This window comes from Balearica regulorum, chromosome 13 (assembly GCF_011004875.1).
Source record: "Balearica regulorum gibbericeps isolate bBalReg1 chromosome 13, bBalReg1.pri, whole genome shotgun sequence".
Lineage (NCBI taxonomy): Eukaryota > Metazoa > Chordata > Aves > Gruiformes > Gruidae > Balearica > Balearica regulorum.
This window is the reverse complement of record NC_046196.1, coordinates 20,908,659-20,932,307: the sequence shown is the minus strand read 5'-3', so window position 1 is coordinate 20,932,307 and position 23,649 is coordinate 20,908,659. Positions and strand designations below refer to the sequence as shown.

Here is a 23,649-nt window from a genome sequence, read left to right as displayed (position 1 = left end):
GGACATTCCTGACTAAACGAAGTCACTGCTGAAAGTTGAAAGAAGGCTGAGCAAAAAGGGGGTTTCTCAAGCGGCAGATGAGGTGTGTACCTCCCGGGCCACAAGAAAATAAAACATACCAAAAAGGAGCTGCGTCAAATTTTTATTAACGTTCTGTGAACTTACATTTCCAGGGCAAAGTATGAGACCGATCTTGCAAAGCCTCTCTGGATCAGTAAGTCGAGGCAGCGGCTGTACTTCCACACGAAGGGCAGGGTGAACTGAGAACGCACAAACCCGAGGCCGCTGTTAAACCACCCACCGACCACCCAACAGCAGCATCACCCCCTCTTGCCCTTTCTTAACAACCCTAGAAGCTTTCTGCCTGCTTTTTTGGGCAATCTTCTAAGTTAGCAGCACAATTTTAAACTCCTATTAAGACTATATGTGACATTGGTCAATTTGTGCTGTAAAATTCCCCCTCCCTCATTTAACTCGGCAAACAGAACTGGGAATGTCAACTAGTTCAAACAGCCAACAGCATTTGGAAGAAAAAAGGCGCAGCTGTACAGCAGCACCTGGTGGCAAAGGCTGCTTACTTCCACCCACTGCAGTAGCTCCCGGTGAACGTTTCTGTCCCCTTTAAAATACTCCATGTTCAGTAAATCAGAAACGAACTCCCTGGGTGCAATCTGCTGAGTCTAAAACACAGACCAGGGCACGGTCGTATCAACGAGGGGGGGTGTTGTCCAGTGAGCGACGCTCCCCGTACGTGAAATTACCAGCTGGATGGAGAAGTTCCTGGTCTGGCCTTGGCCGGGGTTCCTTATTAGTAAGGTTGAGAGGGATGGGTGTGAGGTGGCTGGGCTGGGATCAGTCGCACACAGACACGCAGGCAGAGAAAAACTCAAGGACGAGCTCTCCCAGGGTCTCTGTGCACCTTTCTCCCGCCTCTCCCAGGAAAGAAGAAAAGTGCTTCTGGCTGGAGCTACTCAAAGCCGGACTGATCCCACTGTGGGGGGGGAGCGGGTACTTCCAATGCAAGAGAAAAAAACCCAGAACATCCCGGCCCCTCGAGTCTGGGCCTTTATTTCCACCACAACCCCGCACGGAGCAGCCCTGCACTCCCCTTCCACCCTTCCTGACCGAAGGGTGACAACCCCGACTCCCGGAGCTGCCAGGGGTTCCTAACTCCGGGCGCCCCAGGGGAAGGTGAGCGAGCGCGGCTCAGCCGGGCTGTCAGGAACTTGTACCTACCCACAGCCTGTTCACAAGGGTCCCGACTTTGGCTGTGATTTCTTTGGGATCCTTCTGCCTTACGGAGTCTAGGATGACATCCGTCAGGAAAAAGTGGCACTTCCTAGCGTAGAACATCTCCTCATGCGAGAGAGGAAAGGTAAGAAAAACTACATCTATAAAAAACAGTTGAAAGAACACAAACACATTAGGGGGAAAACCAAGAAATAAAGGCTGTGGTTTCAGCATTCACCGTCTCAGTTATCCAGCCTTCCCCTTCTTTAATGCCTTTCCTGGCCAAGACTCTACTGCAACGGAGCCCTGCCTGCCAGTGGTTAATGCATCCTTCTGGAGGCATTAAGGAGGTTCACCAGTAAATACTCTTGGCACCTGGTGGGTTAGGCAGCAGCTGTCCTGCTGTTCTGAGGAATTAAGTGTAAGCTGTGCTTCGGCTGCGGTAACTTCAGCTACTCAGCCAGTCCGAACCGACAAAACAAACCATGATGGAGGGAATGGTTTTCATGCTAAAAATTCCACAGCAAGATCCCAGAGCTCTTTACAGCTCCTTACCTTTGGACAGTGCTTGAGCCTTCGGCGTATCCAGCCCGTTGCCATCCAGCTGAGTGCTGTAAACAACACTCACTTCATTGCACGCACAAAAGCCGTCGCTGCCTAAAACCGGAGGATGGTCAACTTTAAGAATCAATCCTACGTTGCTGTGGTCTGCCGGAGCAAGGTCGGTGTGTTCGCTGTCCCCAGTTTCTGTGAAGGAACGCAGTTTGGATTTTACAGCAAAGCCTGGATCAACAGTAACAGGCTAAACACGTGTGTCCGTTTTTAAGTATGAACACAATGTTGTCATCTTCTCTTCAAAGTTATGCCTCGTTCCGGCTTTATTCTGTCGTGCTGTTTTGCCAGGAAAGGCAAAACACCACTAAACAGTAAATGACAACCTTTACACCAAATAACTTGCAATCTTATGTATAACATTACAGGTCTTGTCTACTTCCCTCTTTCACATGGAAAAGTCGGAGTAACCGTTACATAGTGTTTAACGGGACCCAAGCACTACTCAGTCTGGGATTCTTTCACGGGATATGAAAGAGCTTTTTTTCCTGGGACAATAATAATCTGTCTTGCACTGCTACGGTAACGAAACCATCCACAATCATTATTAATCCATTTTGCTTTGCCAGCGACTCGGTGAAAACCCGCTGTGTTCCCCGCGGTGGAAGCGGTACAGGGTAAATCACATCCTTCCCAGGGTGGCGGAAGAAATCTTGGACCAAGACTTTCCACTGAGGTTTCTTGAATTTGCGTTTAGCATCTTGGTTAATCAGGCAAATCTTTTCAACTCCTACACCTGCCCATGGAAACTTCTGGATTTAACGTAACAGTTTTTCAGTCTTCACACTAAATTACAGATTTCTTTAACTAACTGGATAACTTAAGCACATCAAACCGGCTTTGCTGCTCCTTGCACAGCTCTAAAGGCAGAGCGACAAGGAGCCAATTAAAGAACAATTTGTTAATGCCCGTGATGGGGCATTAACATTTTTAGTACTAAACTGAAATGTACTAAACTCTGCATTGACAAACAATACAATCCAGCCCTTGCCTGGTAGCTGGCAATCAACTCACTGTCTTTTAGAGGGACGAGTTTCATTTGCAAGGTCTTGCCTCTTCCTTCACCGGAAAAACTTCCTACGAGCAGGAGAACAAGAAAAGGTTGAGACTGTCACTGAAATTCATCAGCACGATCAATGCATCTTATTTATACAAGTCATTTAGTTAATTACTCCCATCCCTTTTGAAAACAACAATCACAGAGCAGTCGTTTACCTTCTGGTTGCTCCCCGTTTATATTCTCCACATCGTTTCCGACTGTGGGAGTCGCTTTTATGGCACTGAATCGATACGTTCCAGCCCTTGGGGCAACTGGCAAACTCTGTGCCAACACGTATTGCTCCGGCTGCTTTCCTGCAGCCCCGACTTCGTTTTGGGTAATGTGATTGTTTCCTTGAACTATAAAGCTTATTTTCCCAGGAGAAGAGGCGACAGGAGCTCTGACACCTCTGTCCTTTCCAGGGGCGTTGCACCGAGTTATACGCTCCGCGATACAACCGTCAGACGTTCTCATGTGCTGACAATCACCCCTCTTGGAGCTCACCGCATCCCATTCCTTCACCAGGGAAATTAATTTCTGGATGTGACTCGCTGAGTCTTTATTTTCTACTTTCTTTGTTACACTGCTTCTCCATCCTCTCTTCCTTGGAGGGCTTACCAGATGTTTGTAATAGCTGGAGTTTACCGGGCTGGCCGAGGATGCGTCGTATCCTCCAAGTGTGTCTCTCCACTTTGTCCCTCTCACCTGTGAAATCACTCGGGAATACTTGGTCTTCTCTGCACTGGTACCTTGCTTTCCCTTCAGCTCTTTTATATTCCTCCATGTATTAATGCAGCATTTACTGGAATCCACAGCTGTACATGAGTACACCTAAAACCACAATGAAATGTTATTTCTAATTGATACAGAACAAAATGTAAGTTTTGCCTTTCCTAATAACTGAGGTATTTTACTCATTATAATACAAGCATTTAAGGATTGAGCTCTTAATCCTGGAAAATGCATTCTCACCTCTGGTGGGGGGGGATACAGCGACTCACGGCTCTCCAAACCCTGCCCTGATAACTCAGCGCTGATGTTACGCTGCTCCGAATCACCTCAGCTCCTACCACTGCGTTTTGCTGAGTCTGAAGACAGACACCGGAGCAGCCGAGACCCACAAGCAGCACCTCAACATCCCTGCCACCGCCACAACTCAGCTAGTTTTGATTATCTGAACGGCCAGCAGCACGTTCGGTACAAGACAGATGGTTTGGCACGTTAAAGCAAGCTGAGCAACCGCTCCATCACCTTAACACCAGCGTTAAGCTACAGGGTGGAGCGGTTTGATGTCAGCGTGTGAACGCTACACAGGCAGCACCTGCCTTTCGCCTTTCTCTTGAGACTGAAGGCAACTTTCAGCCGCCGGTGTCCAACCAAGCACTGAAAGTATTCAAAGGCGTGAGCAGGAAGAACTTTTCCCCCTTCCACTGACTTCCTAAATAAAATGGAATCCTTCCGAAAGAGAATCTTGACCTTGCATGACTTTAGAGCATACAGTCATTGGATAAAAAGCAGGTGTAAAAGCTGAGCACTCAGGCAGTGCTAAAGCACCCTGCCTTGAAATCTGCTGCGGCATTAAGTGTGGAACTCCACCTAAATCATCTCTTCATAGAAGGAGCGCTCTCGTGTTTTTGTGATATGCGAACATTGCTGTTCTCCAGCCTCTCCTGATGCTCAAAGCCTGGCTCTTTGAAATGAAAATGTTCTTTTTTCATTGAGAGATACTGCCAAGGCTTATTTTGTAGCTGATTTTGGAGAGACACAAAAGCAAAATGGTACTGGAGAATTTAAATTTGGCACTTTTCCAGTTCAAAATGCTTTGAGAAGTGCTTTATGGCAACATAGTCTAAAAACCAAATCTTACTTCTTTTGGATCTTTGCTGAACTCATGCTCTTCATTCCAAGACACAATACTTAACCTTCTGCATGGAAAAGAAACTTCATTGTGCAATTCATTGTTGTGCATCCATAATCTAGAAAAATTAATATTTGCAGTTATTATGGAACTTTTTCCAGGGGCAATACTCAGCCAACCTGAAAGAGGAGCTGCCAGGACTTCCAGTCACCAGTGGAGCTGTGTATATCACATTCATTATTACATGTTGCTTTTAAACTATCACTGGTGAATAAATTATCAGGGTAGCAAAGGACCAGGAGTTGTCACTGATGAGAATGTCTGAAATGTGATGCTGCAGATACACAGGAGATAAAAACCATTTCTTGTCTCTGTTCCAGCACCCACAAACCCTTGACCAATGGATCTGTGCAGGCCTTGCTGTTCAACCCCAGCCGTCTCCACTTGCCACCACATTTGGAGTGGTTTTGTTTTTTTTTTCCCCTCTTTCTTTTATGAAGAGGTTCTAGACACTTTGGGGAGCAAGCTAGTCAGATGCCAGTCAACCATCTACATTCATAGTTTCAAAATTGAATTTTAAGTCTGCAAGAAACTCAGCTCCTGACAGTGACCGCCCGAGCTGCACAGCAGTTTCCAAAAAGGCAAAACAATTCTGGAAGGAGAAAGTCGCTGCTGCTCTGTCTCCTATAGACAGGGATTTAATACGATTGCCTACAGAGCTGACTACCCTGGCCAGCTAGCAACGGACTCTAGGGACCAAGCCCCAGTGGTTCCGTTTTGTTAGAGGCCTTTGGTGTGTATTATAGAGATGCCAACACCTTCCCTGATGGGAAAGCACCGAAGAGCAGTGGAGGAGTCTGTGTTAGAGCAGCACTAGTCCTTAGCTGAAACCTCCCGGGGAGCGTAACAGATTGTCAGTCACACGTAGAGTGCTTCAGAGTTCCTCCCACATCCTCCTCTTGCTCTACAGGTATAGGAATGTGAGGTTAGGCTCCTACACTGGGTTGGGGAAGTTTGGGAACGACATTTAGGATTTCTTCTTCGTAAAGACCTACAATAAAATCCAGGAACTGCTGTCACCACTGGTGGGATAGTGGTAGCTACCACTAGTGTGTCCTACTACTGCTCGTGGCAGTAAAACGAGGTTGGAAATCCATGAAGCCTGGTCTCCAGTAACTCTGAATGCTAATTGCTGGTTTAATAGCAAAACATTTTTTTTAGAAAAGCACCCAATCTTATTTTTAAAGTTGTCAGCAATGGAAAAATAAGTCTCTGAGAAAAATCTTCAACGATGAATTGATATCCAAAAAGTTATGGCTTATTTTCAACATTAATTTATCAAGATTTAAAATTCCAGCTGGTTTCAAACCTTTCCTGTGATGCTGCGTTAAAGATACGCCGTTTTACAGTCCGCAGTGCTGGCAAATCCTCCAGTGGGTCTGCAGAAACCAGCTGGGGCTCGGCAAAGCCAGGGCCAAGCCAAAGCTAATAAATCAGACTGTCTCTGCTCAGCCTGGTGTCTCTGGACAATGGTTTCCAGCGTGCATTGCAATATTCTCAGTATCTGGACTTAGGGGAGGGAAATGTTGGTTGCCTTTTTCCTTGGTTTCTGGAGAACTGGCTGAAGACTATTCTGTTACTGTTCTAGCACCCAAATAACTGATGGGGGGGGAAAAAAATGTGGCCCAAAAGATAGTGGAATTGCTCAACCTTTAATGGCTGTGTTTCAGAAGGAAAGGAGAAAATTGTGCTCCTTTCAAAGGACAAACACTGCTAGGTCAGAACAAAGGCCATTATTCTATGGAAAAGAAAAAAGAAAGAAGTTTTATCTACCTTATGCATCAGAGTGGTAAAGTGTCTCTAAAAGAGAAGGGATCTGGTACTCCTCTGCTTCTTGGCAAAAGAGAGGCCATTCTCTGTAAGTTGTAAGTAAACTGAACTGTAAAATCACTATAAAACAATCTCACCAGATTATCTTTTCCAAATATATATTAATTTTGGAAGCTTAGGCACTCACTACACAACATGAAAGATGCAATCACACAAGTGATTTTTTTTTCTTTTAACAGACAGACAAATAGCCTATAATTTTAAATACTGAAAAATACCCAGACTTTTTTTTTTCCTTCTTCTTGTTTCACATCTGGCATCCAAATGATGATTAAAAAAAAAAAAAAAAAACCAAAAAACCAAACCCAAACCAAAACCCCAAACCAAAACCGGTTTTATTTAAATCAATAGAAATTTTACCTTTGACTACCACTGACTTCCACTGAGCCAGAATTTAATGTCAGGAATCCTACCTTAGAGGCCACACTTCTGAAAAGGTGCAGCCAAAACAAACGAGCTCCTAAACCAGAGGTGTTCAGCAGCACCCCGCTAAATCTTTGTAAAACTTGCTATTTTTGATACTTTTTCCAGCTATTGCCCCTCTATACTAGTTACGTGAAAAATCTCGGTCCTCCCTTTTTTCTTTAATTAACCATGGGTATTGATGGTAAGACCTGCTTTTGAAAAACAGGAGTCCTGCTCCGCTCTGTGACACTCATGACATGGGTTCGATGGGTTTCTAGGACATCCACCATTCCCAGAAATATTCTTAGTCCTAGAACACGATTATCCCTGCTAGTAAACTATTAGCATCATGCTTGATCCTACCCAATTTACACCCTCTCCAACAATTCTCAGGCATGGTTTGACCATTCAGATGTTCCTGGAACTGTTTGGAGTGGATGAGAGGAGTGAAGGCACCATCTCTGGGAGGTTACAGTGGAAAGGCAGCTGGCCTCGGTGACCAAAAACATTGCCAGACACACTTAGTTTGCTTGTATAGATGTAACTGTAGTGTCTGACAGCTGGCTGCCTACGCCTTTGACGACAGAGATGAAAGCAACCTGTGGTTATTATATCAGAAAAGCCACTGGTGTAACATTTCTATTGACTTTGGGGAAAAAAGAATGAAAATGCTCTTGGAAACAGCTAAATGTGCTACAAATGATCACATCAGCTGGCGATCTGTAGTGAAGATATTTTGCCAACTAGTTGTGATCCAACAAACAAGGAGAACCGAAGAGACTGAAAGATCTTCTGATGCCAGGCAGACCTTCGTTGCTGAATGCAAAAAATTGTAAGCTGTAGGGGCGGCAGAAGCATCAGTCCCAGGGAAACTGCTACAAGAAGCCACCGTAACACCAACAGGTCAGTTCTGGGCAATCTCAGGGGCAACTGAAACACGTTGGGATACCCTTGGAATATCCCTAGGAGACGAGGGGGTTAAGACTTCTCCATTTCTGGTGTTTGATAAAGTTTAGAGACCTAACAGAGTGACCTGCGTATGGAGGGAGAGCGCCCGCTCCTCTTTAGGCACCCCGCGTTCCTCCGTTCCTGTACCACTGTGGTTTTGGAAGATCTATTTTTCAGCATTAGAACAGAGATACCAGTAGAGGGGGCAGGTGGAGTATTTTTCAGCTGGACTAGGCAGACTTAGCTGTCCCTGCCATAAAAAAAACCCCAAACAAAACATCTGCAGAGGGATACAATGATCTCATCAATAAAACCACTTTCCTTTTTGCTAAAGGTGTGCACACAGTGCACCAACACATGATATACCCCGCAGTACAAGCGTCTGGCATATCAATCGTTAAAATAAAGGCATACACACCGAAACAAAAACATATCTCTCAATCTCTAAATCCCAATCATTTATGTTTAGATAGAATAGTTTATTTTGAGACTAAAAGGAAAAGTCTTAATTCTTTTGGATAATATATCTTTGAAAAGCATGGGGATTTGTTTTCTGATTGCTTCCCCTACAACCATCGAATAATACCAAAGAAACACATTCACCCTGCTTACTTAAATTCAGCTGGCAAAACCAATTTCCCAAGTCTTAGGAAGTTGAGAACGTGTCGAAACATTTGCCCATCTCCATGGATTAGAAGACTTTGACCATATGTGATCCAACAGACTTTCTTGTCATTTGACAACAGCTCTGGATACTACAGAAATAAAAATACGTTAAGATTATATTTCCACTGTTAATTATAGAGGGAAAGAAATCCAAACAGGATTTTTTTTTTCCTTTCTCAGTGAAAGAATTAAACCAATTTTATCAAGTCTACTTATATTATTGGCCCAGAAAGTACTTTCTTGGGAAGTCCAAGATTTATTTCCCTCAGGCACTTGAACATAATTCATATAAAATGCCCAGCCTACATGCAAAATGCTGATAATTCCAAGTTTTCAGGTCAAACCCATTCTAATAATTCTTATTACAGGAAATATATATTCTAGTCTGGAGAATTATAGCTTCTGTCTCAGGAAGGTTCACGTGAAGGCAATGCAAAGACAATTAATTACCCGTACCTTCAGTAAAGTCTGTAAGTACGTTTCATACCAGTTACTCCCCACATAAACTTTCACAATCTGATGCAGTGAGCACACGGATACTTCTGCTGTCCAGTCTGCATCTAGAGACGGAGTAACAAATGGAAAGGCAACAACTGAAATAACTGCAAGTAGTAATTATTTTGTTATCGACACCAAGTTAATATGATATGGAATTTTACATCAAAATATTGCAAATAATAATGATTCTTTGAAATGGTGAAGTCGCAGAGCGTACCTTATGCACACAGAGCTGAAATTCTTGTGCTTTGTCTAGTGCTCATATATAACTGCAAGGAAAAAGCAAGGCAGGATGTAATGTCAGAGTAGTGGGCGACTTGGTCCATCCGTGCTGCAGCCAAAGCGACTCTCCTCGATAGATTTAAAAATAATAACAGCAAGGAGGCTATACGCATTAGCATAGTGATGGTCGCTCTACCGAGCAGGCGCATTTATGTCACCTGAGGAAGGTGAATCTGAGTATACATTCTATCGCCACAGAAAGAAATCATTTCTTTCCAAAGTACTGGAAATAAAGCGGAAATCTGAAATATTTTTGAAAGCGAAGACTTGGCTTGTCAGCAAGTGTGAAGTCAGTGGAATTCCAGGGCAACCTGAAATAGAGCTATCGCATCATTGCCCGTCTTTGCAAGGAGCCTCGCTTCATTATTTCCTTCGAAGAGGACAGCATCAGGGAAGGTGCGAGCCTCAAGGAGCTCTTATGCACAGAGAGCAGGTGCAGCGTCACGGCTTTGCATATATTTTAGGCTGGGTTCAGCCCACATCTTACCTTAGCATGGTAACAAAGATCTGGTTAAAGTTTCTGTTGAAATCTTTAATAGTATAGTTCGGATTACTATTTATAGTCAGTAAGTTCTGGGACACTGCTTTAGGAAAATCAAAATACATTTGCATTCAAAAAAATTGTTTAAAAATACCTCAAAATACAAGTAACACTGAAGAGGGCTCCGGATTGGAGAACTGTGTTTCTTACAATAGCCTTTACAGAAGATATAGGCAAGTCACACTCTCGAAGATATTATTTATAGGGCTAGGGATAATGATATAAATAGATTCTACTATCTCTAAACAACAAACCAACTAGCATATGCTTGTCTATAGTAGCTACTATAATGGGACTATCCATCTTCCATAACATATGTACAAATGAGGCATCATTTACTGCTAAGAGATTTGAGTCAGAGTTACTTTTTCCAGCATGTTTTACCCAACAGGCTACACAGTAATGACACAGAATTCATTGAGGATGAAAAACTCTCTTTCTCAAGGGTTAGAATTCCATCTAAGAGTTGATAAGATTCCCTTCTTTCTGCAGACACACTTTCTGCACAGGGCAGGGAAGAATACTTTGAACATCAGCCCCTTCACCTTATTCTGGTGAAATACGCTGACGGCTCAAAACGAGGAGGATAACCAGCCCCTACAGAAAGACTCAGAGGGCATTGAGGGTGCAGTAAACTGGAAGTAAGGTCACTAGGATGAAACAAGAAGTCAGATTTGCAAATAAACAACAGGAAATACAGTTAGGATCCTACGAGCCGAACTCTGAGCCGGGAGGCTTGTGCCCGGATGGAGCAGAGGGCTGGCTGCACTCATTGATCGCAGTGATTGCCACCAGTGGAACAAGGAACTGCAAGTGAGACTGTAGGATGCACTGAGCGAGCCAGCTCCAGCAGAATTAGTAGTAGCATAGTCTAAAATACTGCAGAGGTTTCCACTGGATTACCTTGTACAGAGCGTGATTAAATTTATCTTTCCTGGAGCACATGGCATAACAGAAGAGGCAGAGAAAACTGGTTGTGGTCAGTCTTATGAAGAACAGCTTAAAGGAGGTTCTTCTTGTCTACAGCTAATGGAGGGTGTACAAAAGACAGAGCCAGATTCTTCTTGGAGGTACAAAGTGCTAGGTCAAGAGGCAATGGAAAAGAGTTGGAACGTAGGAAATTACATATGTGACTTTGTTTAGCACAAGGGTGGTCAAATATTAGAACAGCAGTCCAGAAAGGCTGCAGAATCTCCACCCTTGCAGATATTCAAAGCGTTTCTTGGCGAGGTCCTGAGCGACCTGACCTACTCTATCCTGCTCTGAGCAGAGAGCTGGACTAAGTAACCTCCAGAGATCTCTGCTGACCTAAATTCTATAACTATGGGGAGACTGGGATAAGTGAAAAGAAAATTCACTAGGTCAATCAGGGGATCATATGAACTCCTATTAAGAAGCCACAACAAGGGCTGACAGAAAATGTCATGATTTTTCTATAAATGCATTAGAGAAAAAGAGGGGATAAACAAAAGTGGAAACAGCATTTAGGTTAGAGGTCAGTTTTAGCAAGAGCTAAATATGGCTGTGAATACACTTAGGCTGGAAGTTAGAAATAGATTCCTCAGTTTAATGGCAAGAGTTGTAAGAACAGTCCCACATTTGAAAAATGGGAGCAAAAGAAACCTCATATTTTTAAGGTAGAACATGTTCTGATGAAAGTAACTTGGATCATCTAAGCTTGAAGGAACTGGATTCAGTGAATTAGTTCAGTGATGAATTAGACTGGCAAGTTTAGCAAGTAAAATGATCCAAAAGTATGAACAGTACTACCTACATCCAGCACAGACTTGCTCTGTATTTCATCTGGAACCTAATGTTACCACTCTAGGGTTCAACTGAGCAACAACAGCCAGTTAATAATAATAATTTTTGTAACAATTCCTCAAAAGTAGATGTAGATCATTGACTGATTAATTGTATTCAGGCAACACCGCTCATTCTACTTTAAAATGAAAGAGTTCTTGAGAAATCTTGACTTACTATAACCTCTGCTCTCTGCTGGCATCTGTTGTTTCAGATAGCATTTTAAAGCATCTTTCCTTGGCTCGTATGTGGTGTCCCTTTTGTCCAAATAAGCACAGAGCTCTTTGACTTCAGAAATATTTTCAGTGAGAGGAAGTCGGCAAGTTCCCAGCCAATTCCTGTCCAAAAGAAGATGAAATCACTAAACTTTTTACTCTTGCTTTATTTTTTCACTACTTATTTTTAATGAGTACAAATCAGGCAATATGAATTCTAAATTTTTTTTTTTTTTTTTGCACCTACTGAGCTTTAGTCATAACTCTCCACGTCATTTTTTTTAAATGGAGAACAATCCAACACCAACAAATAAAGCAATTGCAATGGACGCATCCAATAATGATCTGCAATAGCTTTGAATAAAGCTTTTCGTATGGTATTTCTCATACACTGGATCATTCACCAGCGCCAACAGCAAGTGCAGACAAAATTTGAGGGGCAGAGGTGAGCTGACTGTGTGTTTGACCTTCCTGCTCTCTTTTTGTCACCCTTTACAGAGTGGGTTTTGTCTGGTTGTGCTAAATTTAAAGTTGGTTAAAGCTTTTCAATCTGTGGTTGATGGAAATACATGCGGCTGAGCATCTACTGCCTGGCAGGTTTGACTCACAATCTACTGATCATTGTGGTGTTTTTTGGGTTTCTTAATTCAAATCACAACAAGCTGGTGAAAGAAAACGATACATACTTTTTAATAGAGATTATTAAAATGTGTATTTTAATGGCTAGTTTATGACTCACCTAGTGAGTGTCTGCATTTAAAAAAAATTCTCTCTGTCACAGCAAAGATGTCTGACCTCTGTATTTACATTTTCGATGATTTCAGGAAAGGGGTGCTAACGATTCCCTAAGGAGCCATTCCCCTATGCGATAGGCATGTTATTAAACCAGTACACTGGTATGGCAAGCCCAAGCAATAATGCTAACAATACGGAGAAGTATGTCTCAAAGGATGAAGTTCTAACATGATATTCAGAAGTCGACGTTCTTTCTTGGACTAGACATGGCAGTACCACTTTTCTGTGGCTTCAAAAAAGCCTGTACTCATAGGCATTTAGATGCTTTTCAAAATCCCATAAAAAGTCTTCCAAATGAACAGTAAATCTTAAGTTTTAGGAATGTGTGATCATTAAAAAGTTTACATACACTGCTTTGGCACTGTAGGCTGGGAAGCCTACAATATAATAGAAGAATGGTAATTCCCACAGTTATAGTCACCTGCAGGTTTAGCTGAAATGAATACAAGTTCTAAAAGACAAGCTGCTGAAAACAGGACTCCTTTTCAACTACAAAACCCATTAGATGATAGCATTTGGAAAGAACCCACAGTGATGTCAATACTGCCTGTATGAAGGCAGGGGGGGTACCTGGCATGCTGGAAGAGGATGCCATCACCAGAGAGGTGCAGGCGGCTCCTGCCCAGGTCGCTGCCCACGTGGAGTTGGCCCAGAGCTGAATCCGGGTAGTTGGCCAGCAGCCCCAGTGCCATGGCGTAGAGCGGGGACCCCCCCGATGCTGACACCGTCGCCTTTTGCTGCCCCCCGGCCTCTGTGGAGCAGCCACCTGCAAGGAAAGGAGGTCGAGACTGCGCCCCAGAAGGTCAGTGGTTAGTAATCACTCCCGTATTTTCCACTGTTTTCAACATTTATGGAAACAAGTGGCTAACTCACCTCAGTGTTGATCATATTGATATAATTTCCATTTCAAACATCTAATTTCACACGATAACATTAAACCCAATAGATATAAGGAAGAAAATATATAGCTATGTACATTATACTACCTCTATAGATCTTCACAGCATCTATAAGCTCAGGAATTCCCAGAATTAAAACTTCTTCTTCCAAGGCATCTATGTTGGAGAAGTCATCAGGCAACAACATCTTCTTTGAGCGAAGAAAATTAACTTGAAAATAAAAATAAAACATAGGAAGTGTGTGCTGATGTCTTCTGTCCACTGCTCCAGTCTAGCAAAAATAAGTTCTTCTCATTTCCTTCAGCATTGCTATCCATATATGCACATATACACAGCGGATGAACGGACAGCGGGGAACACTTTGTCTTTGAAAACACAATCCTAAACTCAAGGTTTATGCTAGAGGAGACCAGACGCAGCATAAACAATAGGAGAAGTATAGAATTTGGTTAGTTTTGTTTATTACAGCATCTTGAGAGGTTCATGTTAGAGGTTTCCTCTTTATTTGGCTGGTTCCCCCTCCCTCCAGGCACAGTTCCATCCCGTCGTGCATTTAAACGTGTTTTCCCATGTGCTGACATCCGAGGATTAGCACACACAGCTGTAGCAATTCCGTACCTACCTCATCTTAACTGAGTTCACAGAGGATGAAATACGATGTTGATGGAGGGAGTATGTGATCCTACTGAAAGGTACTTGTCTTTTTTTGAAGTTAGAAGATTATTTAATGAAAGACATGTATTTTTTTACGAGTGAAAAGATACAAGATTGATTAAATATTTAGAGTTACCACGTAAATTTTGCCTCCTTTAATTACCGATTGTTAACAGCAGTTCCAGAACCTGATGCCATCAATGCATTTTAGTTCAGAAGACTGCTGGATTAATAAAACCCAAATAAGTGGAGCCGTAAGTGGGTACGGTTAGGTACACATACGCTGGAAGCCACGTGGTAGAGGCTTTGTTTCTTGAGTGATAAACAGGGCGGTAAAACTGGCAGACAGCAAAACCAAACCAAAACCAAAAGATGACAAGATTCTGATCTCTAAAGAAGCATTACTGAAGACAGACAGAAACAATTTAATATAAAAAAGTGATGTAGACATGTCAGAATAATAGTAAAAAAAGAGCAGTTACCTATGAAGCGGAAATCACTGCACTCGCACTCGATCAGGGCTGCATTCTCAAGCAGCCACAGCAAATTGTCGTCGTTAACTAGTACAGGATATTTTGCCACTAAATCTAGTGGCAAAAAACAGTAATTCACTTCATCTTCCGTATCTAGTAAAGGTGTATCCACGAGCCCTAGGGGAGCTCTTTCATGTAACCCTAGGAGAAGAAAATCAGTGAAAAATCAAGATATATGTAAAGAAAAATGGAACACAGACATACGCTTTGGAGATCTGACTCTAGTACAGCCAAGCAAATTAAAGTGCATTAATCTTGTGCAACATTTAATGTTCACCAAAGGATGAAGTCTTACAGCCCAGCACAAATGAATAAACATTTGTATGGGGTTTCCTATTTTTAAAATAAAGATGACTAAATTAAAAAAAAACCCACAAAAAATAAACTTTGCAAGACACTAAAACATTCCTGGCTTGCAACAACCAACAACAGTCCATGGACGTTCCCAAGGATGGCAAAGAATTTGTCAGTTTGGGACACTTACCTGTGAAGGCTGGACTGTTAGGAGGAATCGCTGACAGCTTGCTGGTACATTTTCGTGTTCTCCAGTAATTCAGAGATGTTCTTTCAGCTACTGGTGTATCTGCAGGCTGGACATGTAAATTATATTTCTCCTCCTTCAAGTTATCTAAAATCTGTTAAGGTATGTAAAGTTTTTCTATTTATTACTTCAGTTCAAATAATTAATGCAAAAAAAATCAAAAGCAACCATGGGAAAGGGTCTAATACATCCCATGCTGTACTTGACATCTACTAAAATATGCCAGGGAATATTGTGTACAGACAAGAAAAAAAACATGTGTTAGATTCCTAAGTTTCAGGTACCTCAAGGTAACTGGAGTGAACTTGTGGAGTTCCTTTATAAAAACTGGTAATATAGTTAGAGCTATTCATATTTTTTTTTTAAAAAAAGCCAACTATTTTTCAACATTTGAGTTTCAATAGAACTTCCTGGAATTCAAGACAGCACTCTGGCACGTGTAAAAGTATATAACAACAGAAATAGCCAATAGCCAAGAACCCAACACAAAGCCTGAAAGACCATTTGGGCTCTTTTTAAGAATATCTTTACAATAAGCTGTAGGAATTTGATGATTAGAAAGGGGAATCGATGTTTGGCTCAGTGATAGGAATGAGTAACTGTCTGTATTTCCTAATCTTTTACTGAATGATAAACAAATTATTGTAAACTCGGAACAAGTGATTATGTACTGTTGTAGGATATGAAGTATAAAGTAACTTTAGAGCTATGGTTATGACTTCTAAAGCACATAGGTAAAATACCTTCATGAATTAATAATGTTACACTGACAAGCACTTAAAAGCCAGAAAATGCAAGAATTCTAGGTCCGTGGAATGTGTTCCTGGCCACATGGACCAGAACAGGTCCATGTTAAATATGTGATCATGTACAGTTTGTTAATACCATAGACTAGTGAGGTTTGGTGGTCTTCCTCTCCCAACCTATTTGGAGATGTTATATCTTTAAACATAGTCCTAAAAGAAAGTCCAAAAATGTTCACATTAAACCCAAAATGTTAACATCTTGGGTTAAAAATATCATGCATCATAGCATTTTGAGACAATTCCACAAAAAAGTATTAGAAACCAAAAGAAACTCAGAGTTTGGATCAAACTTAGAGGAAATACAAATATTAATGTACAAAAATACACAGTTCATCCAGGCAGGAAGTATGGACCCAACCTTCATTGGCACAAAACAAAACTACACTGTAATTAAAATAAAAAATACTTTCAGCTAAATTAAATATCCGTTACAGGTATCCACTTAATATTTCTGCGTATGTAGCTACAGAATAGGAAGAGAGGAAGAATCATCGTTTCCCCATTTCTTATGAAATAAATTCAGTGCTGTCCCACTGGGATGAATTTGGGTTTGGGCAGACTCACCCCCTTCGATTAGAAGGTTCATATTCAGCAAGATCAACCAGTATAATTGTCATAGAGCACAACAATTGGTAGATAAAAGCCTCTGCTTGCTTTAAATTTAGTAAAAAGAAGCAAGTAATGACTGTTGAATGAGCTCTTACAGAAAGGTCAAGCATGAAATTTGGAACACTTTCTGTACTCACCAACTGTGGCAGATGAGCTGAATGTGGAAATTATTTGTCTGGATGCCTATCGTGAGCATTGATAAAGTGATAGACGCAAAGTCCCTGACATCCTTCTACAGACAATATTATCTAAGAATGAAAAAATTACAGAAAAGCCACATAGACTATCCCACTTTACCTGCAATAAAGCTGCAAAATTAACGCTTGCTCATACAATAAGTTCAATTCAGCACAGCTGAAAAAAGATAATTTTGAAGTCTGCATGTAATAATGAAGGTGCCTAAATACAAAACCATCTTGGTCAATAAATAATCTTAGATTTTCAGACTGATCTTGTGCAGAAGCTTCTTTCCACAACAGAGATTCAGGAAACTGAGCGACTTTACTTTTGGGAATTGAGAAATACCAGCCACCAACATTAAAATTAATTAACTCATCTTCTGCAGATTTCATAACACTCCCTGGTTCCTTCAAAGAGAAGAGGAAAATATATCAAGAGGTAAGAATGAGCCTGTAAATTCTGAAACAGTGTGACCTTTTATTTTAAAACTCCATCAGGCTTTGCAATTTATTTTCCATTCCATGGTAGCCTGACAAAAAAAGCAAGCATGGGGGGCAAATGACCTGGAGCATTACATTCCCACTCACTTGTGCATGCAGGCTCCTTCGTTAATATATGTTTATGGTCATGACAAGTCAGTAAATTAAGAGATTTTTACGTGAAGTAATACTTATGATTAAACCTCGGAACAACCTGGCGTACATGTGTACTGAGTTTGTTACACAGAACAGCAAATGAAATATGACAAATGTCTGTCTGTCTTAAATATTCAAATAAAAGTAATAAAATGCAAATAAATGCCGCATAACCTCCCATACAACCTGTTGCCTATGGACACACCATTCCCTACAGTTAGTTACTATTTTAAGATGCAGATATTTATTACTCTGTAGGTCCCAATCCTCTTGACATGACAGCAAAGAAAATACTTGTCCACGGTGAAAGGATGCTTGGTAAGCACATATGTGGCTGCCAGCTAAGGGGAGAGAAAATTCACCTAAAGTGGGACAAGAACACACAGTTGAGACCTGTAGCCAATTTTTCTTTTCATGTTATTGCATAGCACTGAGATGTGGCTTAGTGTGTGGCCTACTAAAATGGACAGACAAGTCAATTCAAGCCTGAAAACACAAAAAGTCTGCCTGCCTTTGCCATAGCAGCTAGCCTCCAAAGCCAAGGAGACAGAGTTTGTATTGACAATGGAGAGCACTATTCTTGCAGCAGAAAAAAAAAAATGTGGTGGAAGATGATATCTGATGTCTGGAATGTTTTTAGGCTATTTCTCATACAAGTGGCTACAGAAAAGGGAGTCAAAAGGAAATCTGGGAAAGGATGGAAAAAATCTCCACTCTTTATCAATGTAAGAATTGAACTTAGTAGCTTTTCGAGAGAGCTCATTATCAAAACTAATGATGGAGAACCACAATTACACTGCCATCAAAGTATGCTTAGCCAAGACTTTTTCACAGATATTCTCATCATCAACTTCTTAACACTGATACTACCCAGCAATTTCAAATAAATTAAATATTTGAATTGCAACCTGTTCAAGCAAGAAAGATTAACATTTTTAAAAGAAAAGCGACAGGGTACTAAAATCTTGATATTTCTAAGGCTCATTTCCAATTTTGAGGGACAGAGGGAAGACACCCAGCACCACCAAAACCCACTCATCGGTACCACTGCTCCAAGAAAACAACTTCCAGACATGTTTAAAGCAATTCACACAGCTCAGGCTGACATTTTATGGGCATCAATGCCCACTGCTGTGCAAAAGCGGCCTTCTCTCATCCCCTGCTCCCAGCCATGTCTTGTGCCTATCCATCACATCAGTCCTTGGCCTGATATAAATTAAAATAGCAAGACATGATACATTTTGGGGAGGGTTGCTATAGTTCGGGGGGGGGGGGGGGTTGTTGCAATTTTTATGAGGAGGGTTGTGAAACACAGGCTTCCCTGGGGGGAAGAGGGCAGCTTCTTCCAGGCAGCCCACAATGGATGCCTGCTCCCCAGGGAAGCCTGGAGAGTGTCCATGAGGGGAGACCCCTTCCCTTCTGCCTCACCTCAGCAGGCCACAGGCCCCGTGCTGATCCTAACATGGCGGCCTAGGCCACAGTTCATGGCGGCGTTGCTAGGCAACGGGCAAGTGGCCCGGGGGGACCCTTGGGTGTGATGAGGGTGACATGGCCGTGGGATAAACAAAAACAGGGTGGTGGATGACAGGAGCCCTGTTAAGCTGCATTTGTTTGCAGGGTCCAGACGTCCACCATGGTGGTTGAGGCTGGAGAAGGTGAATTCCTCCCAGTTCCAGTACTCACAGCTTAAGCTTCATAAACTTCCCACCATAGATTAATTGAGCCAGCAAGTCAACAAAAGAATGGTGCTAATCCTGTAGTCACCACTACTGAACGACTTACAGTAAGATACCAGCGTGCACCATCACTAAGAGTATTTACTCAAAGAACTCGAGTACCACTTGTACTACAAATCACAATAACACCCACCAAAAAACCCCCACCAACACCAAAGGGATTTCTTTTTTTTTTTTTACTGTTTCAGTGGTCTCTGATCAAACACAAGTTACATCTATGAAGATTAGTTAAAATATGTGCCAGGATCGGTTATTGCTGTGTCTCTCTGAGGTGCCTCAGCTCTGCAGAAGCAGCAGCCACCACCAAAGGGATAACGTGTTGTTTAACCCAGAAAATGAGACAACCAAACACAAAATTTAACACTGACAACTCTGAAATACAAAGAAGGGATCTTAAGAGAGCTGCACCTCAGTTTAGCTTTTCATTTCTACTGCTATTGGTGAAAATAGCAATTCGATCATCACTGTTGTTTCTGGTGGCTTTATAACTTAGGCATCCTCCAAAGCTTATGGCTTTGCAAGCTGGTCCTATGGGCATGACAGAAAGTAAAAGGGGATTATGCCTTCTCATCGTGCTTGACTTTGCAAGTTGATGCCATGAAGTGAATGTATGGTCAAGCATAGACGGTTTTGACTCATCTTCCCATCCAGGGTGCTGGGCTGGGCGACCACGTGCCTGGACCTGCAGCGACTAAAGTAAGCTTCAGGGCTCTTTTTAAAACAAACAAAACCAAAAAACCAAGTAAATTCCAGTTTCAGAAGCAATTCAGGAATAAAGATACTCAATTTTATGCCAGTCAGTGAAAGCATAGCACCCAAAGTTGTTTACACACCTGGTGCACGCTCAATTTAAATTCAGTGTTTTAGTTAAGAACAACATACTGCTGCTTTTTTAATACAAAGCTGACAGCGCTGTGGAGAGTTTTAAAATCCTTCACCGTGAGGTACTTCAGTGCCTATTTCACCTGCACTGAGGGCTTTCTGACCTCCATGACAGCCCCAGGAACTCCCAAAAGAGAATCCCTACAAGGGAAGGGACCATCCTACTGCAAGGACCAAGCCCCTCAAAGCCCCAGAGGAAGGGCCACAATTTATCTTAGAAGTCAATTAACACAATGGTAACGTGACAGACTTTATTAATCAGATGCTGTTTCTGTCATTTCTCTTAGATAAAATAGGAAACAGGTGAGAAGCAAGACCCAGGGAATAAATAAAGGCAAAGAAATCTGGAATATGACAGCTCATTACTTGACTAATCATTGTTAGCATGCAGGATTTTTAGGTTGTTTGGGGTTTTTTTTTAAATATAATTTAAGGAGGGCTTTAGATAAAGATACAGGAGTGGTCATCAATATTTTTAAACTTTCTCAGGGGACAAGGTCAGCATTAAAAAAACACATCGATATGAATGCAGGCTAACTCCACATGTTAATATATAAATTATATATATATATAAAAATAATTTATATATTAGATGTGTAAAATAACAACTGCATTCTGGGACTGTGTCACACCTCACTGATGGGATTATATGTCTTTAACATTCATTTAGGTTCACCCATTATCAGCTCTGTTAATAGTTATATAGTAATTATATATATATATAGTTATATAGTAATAAAGTTATTACTTTATGTCTCAGCTGGCATGAAGACAACTTTATTTAATTGCTTTATTAATAATCTTCCCAGAGAGCAATTTGGAGGCTGCTACTGAGGCACGTTTTTGTGTTAAGGTTTTTGGAGTTGCCATTTTTTGTGCTGTCCTCTCCTGGGAGATTTATTTATTACACAATTGATAAATAAATACTGTATAAACAAATGGATGGTCACCGTGGTCCTCTCCAGCCTGTACAGCATCAACCCATTGACAGTTCAAAAGCTTTGCTGTCAGATGGGTCCTGTCTTTGGACCCATGCTGTGAGTTTTATCGATATCCAGCATTTCATATTTTCATATTACAATTCGCTGCACAGAGGAGCTGTTCAGCTGCCAGCTGGCCTCTCCCGGGTCCCAGGAGAAGAAGCAAACAGCAAACACTCCTCGCCTGCCTCTGCCGTCATGTTCATACCGATTTTGTCTCATGTCCAACCCTGGAAAGATGCGGGTCCATCAACTCCACAGCAAAACTTCTAGCAACACTTATCATCCTCTGGATGATCTTCAGGGCCATCAAGTGCCATAGTTGTTCAAATTTCTGCGTTTCCCAGATGTTGCACATGCGTTTGGGCTGTGGTTTTGACTTTTACTCGATATGATTGCACTGCAGGCTGCCACTGTTCCTGGTCCCTATGTTGCCTCCAGCTCTGCTCCTGCTCCCTTCCTCAGGTTGGATGTAACACAACATGGCTGTAGGGTGCCACACGGCAGATCAGACTCTTGATCCAGTGGAAATCTGGACATCTTTTTCTCGGTGGATCTTAGTCTGGAAATGAGATGCCTGGGCTCAGTGAGATACCCTCCCCGACACGGTCCACCTAGAGAAGTGCCCAAGCTCATCCAGTTGTGAAGTTAACCCACCCTGAGCTCCTCACTCTTCTCAGAGCTCTGTCTCACTGGAGGAAGAAATGCGGGATTTATGAGGGCAGAAAGGCGGAGATCAGTAGATAGCAGTCTCTCGATTTCATAATTTATCTTGAAGTCTACAGAGTAAAATCCCCAGGAGATTCAGGTTGCACAACTTGCCCAAGACCACTGGCTAAACCTGTGGCAGTAATGTGAGCAGGACGGTGCTGGTTTCTTCCCTCCTCTGCTCAACAGCCCCATACTTGTACTCCTCGAGACTAAAATGTATAACGTAGGGATAGCATTGCAGATGCTGCAGGGAAATGTTTAAATTCAAAGCTAAAATCTGCTTCCAATTAGGTTTCCAAAAAAAAAAAAAAAAATCCATAGAAACATTTCTGTTTAGATTTGTTTTCTGACATCACCTAAAAGCTCCCTGCCAAAATGCCTGAATACTTTTTGTGTTTCAGATATTACTGTTTGTTTAGGCTATTTTTTGCACACCTACCTGGGAGTGCTTTGAAAATGTCTTTTTTTTTCTTTAGAAGATATGTTTCAAACAAATACTTCAAAGCAGTGACAGAAGGATTTGCTTAAACTCACACCACATTACACTCACTGTCATTTATCACTCTTCAGAGGGCTCTCCAGCATCGCTGGAAAGGCTCCTGGGGACTTAACCATTTTTCTTTTCTTTTTTCTTTTCTTTTCTTTTCTTTTCTTTTCTTTTCTTTTCTTTTCTTTTCTTTTTTCTTTTCTTTTCTTTTCTTTTCTTTTCTTTTCTTTTCTTTTCTTTTCTTTTCTTTTCTTTTCTTTTCTTTTCTTTTCTTTTCTTTTCTTTTCTTTTCTTTTCTTTTCTTTTCTTTTCTTTTCTTTTCTTTTCTTTTCTTTTCTTTTCTTTTCTTTTCTTTTCTTTTCTTTTCTTTTCTTTTCTTTTCTTTCTCTTGTCTCATGGTGAAGGGCTGGAGGAGAGCCGTGTATCGGCTTCCACATTACAGGAGATGGATCAGGCTGCTGCTTCTAGTTATTGCATGGCAAGAAATCACACACCTACATACAAATTGGATGGATTCCTTTATAACCTCCTGGGCATCAAGTAAAGGGTGGTTGTTGTGGCTTTATAAGGTTCCCACGAACTGACGCAATGCAACCATACACATTACGCCAGTGCCAGCTATGCCATACGTGCCTCTTCCAGGAGTTTGGATTCACTGTACAGCAAGAACAAGATTACTGTAGGGTAACAAGGATCCAGGAATATCATAGGATGGATACCTGGAGTGCTGAAGGACCAAAACAACCTTTTCTACAAGCTGAATGTGATTATCAGGTATTTTCGGTCTGTCCTAGCCCTCAGGCAAACTGACAGCGGTCCAAACCTTCATCTCCGTTGGTCTGGCACACTTCAATGGCCAGTATAAATGGTTACAGGTGCTATGTTAGAATCATAGAACCTTTAAGGTTGGAAAAGACTGCTAAGATCATCATGTCCAACCATTGACCCAACACCACCATGTCTACTAAACCATGTCCCCAAGTGCCACGTCTATACATTTTTTGAACACCTCCAGGGATGGTGACTCCACCACCTCTCTGGGCAGCCTGTTCCCATGCCTCACCACTCTTTCAGTGAAGAAATTTTTCCTAATATCGAATCTAAACCTCCCCTGACGCAACCTGAGACCATTTCCTCTCGTCCTTTCGCTAGCTACTCAGGAGAAGAGACCAACCCCCACCTGACTACAGCCTCCTTTGAGGTAGTTGCAGAGA

The 23,649-nt window shown here is 41.8% G+C and overlaps 2 protein-coding genes across 2 annotated transcripts in view; both read right to left on the bottom strand.

Annotated features, from left to right (window-relative positions):
- Positions 1-23,649, bottom strand: part of FHOD1 (formin homology 2 domain containing 1) — a 164,144-nt gene that overhangs the window by 131,705 nt on the left and 8,790 nt on the right. The window lies entirely within an intron of this gene.
- Positions 134-17,519, bottom strand: KCTD19 (potassium channel tetramerization domain containing 19). Its single transcript, XM_075765905.1, is given in 16 exon segments — positions 134-260; positions 579-680; positions 1,237-1,391; positions 1,786-1,977; positions 2,857-2,919; positions 3,058-3,712; positions 4,749-4,860; positions 6,575-6,655; positions 8,595-8,737; positions 9,105-9,208; positions 11,950-12,110; positions 13,353-13,548; positions 13,769-13,891; positions 14,818-15,009; positions 15,353-15,503; positions 17,103-17,519. Coding segments are annotated over 16 exon segments (2,823 nt in total). The 5' UTR covers positions 17,397-17,519; the 3' UTR covers positions 134-161.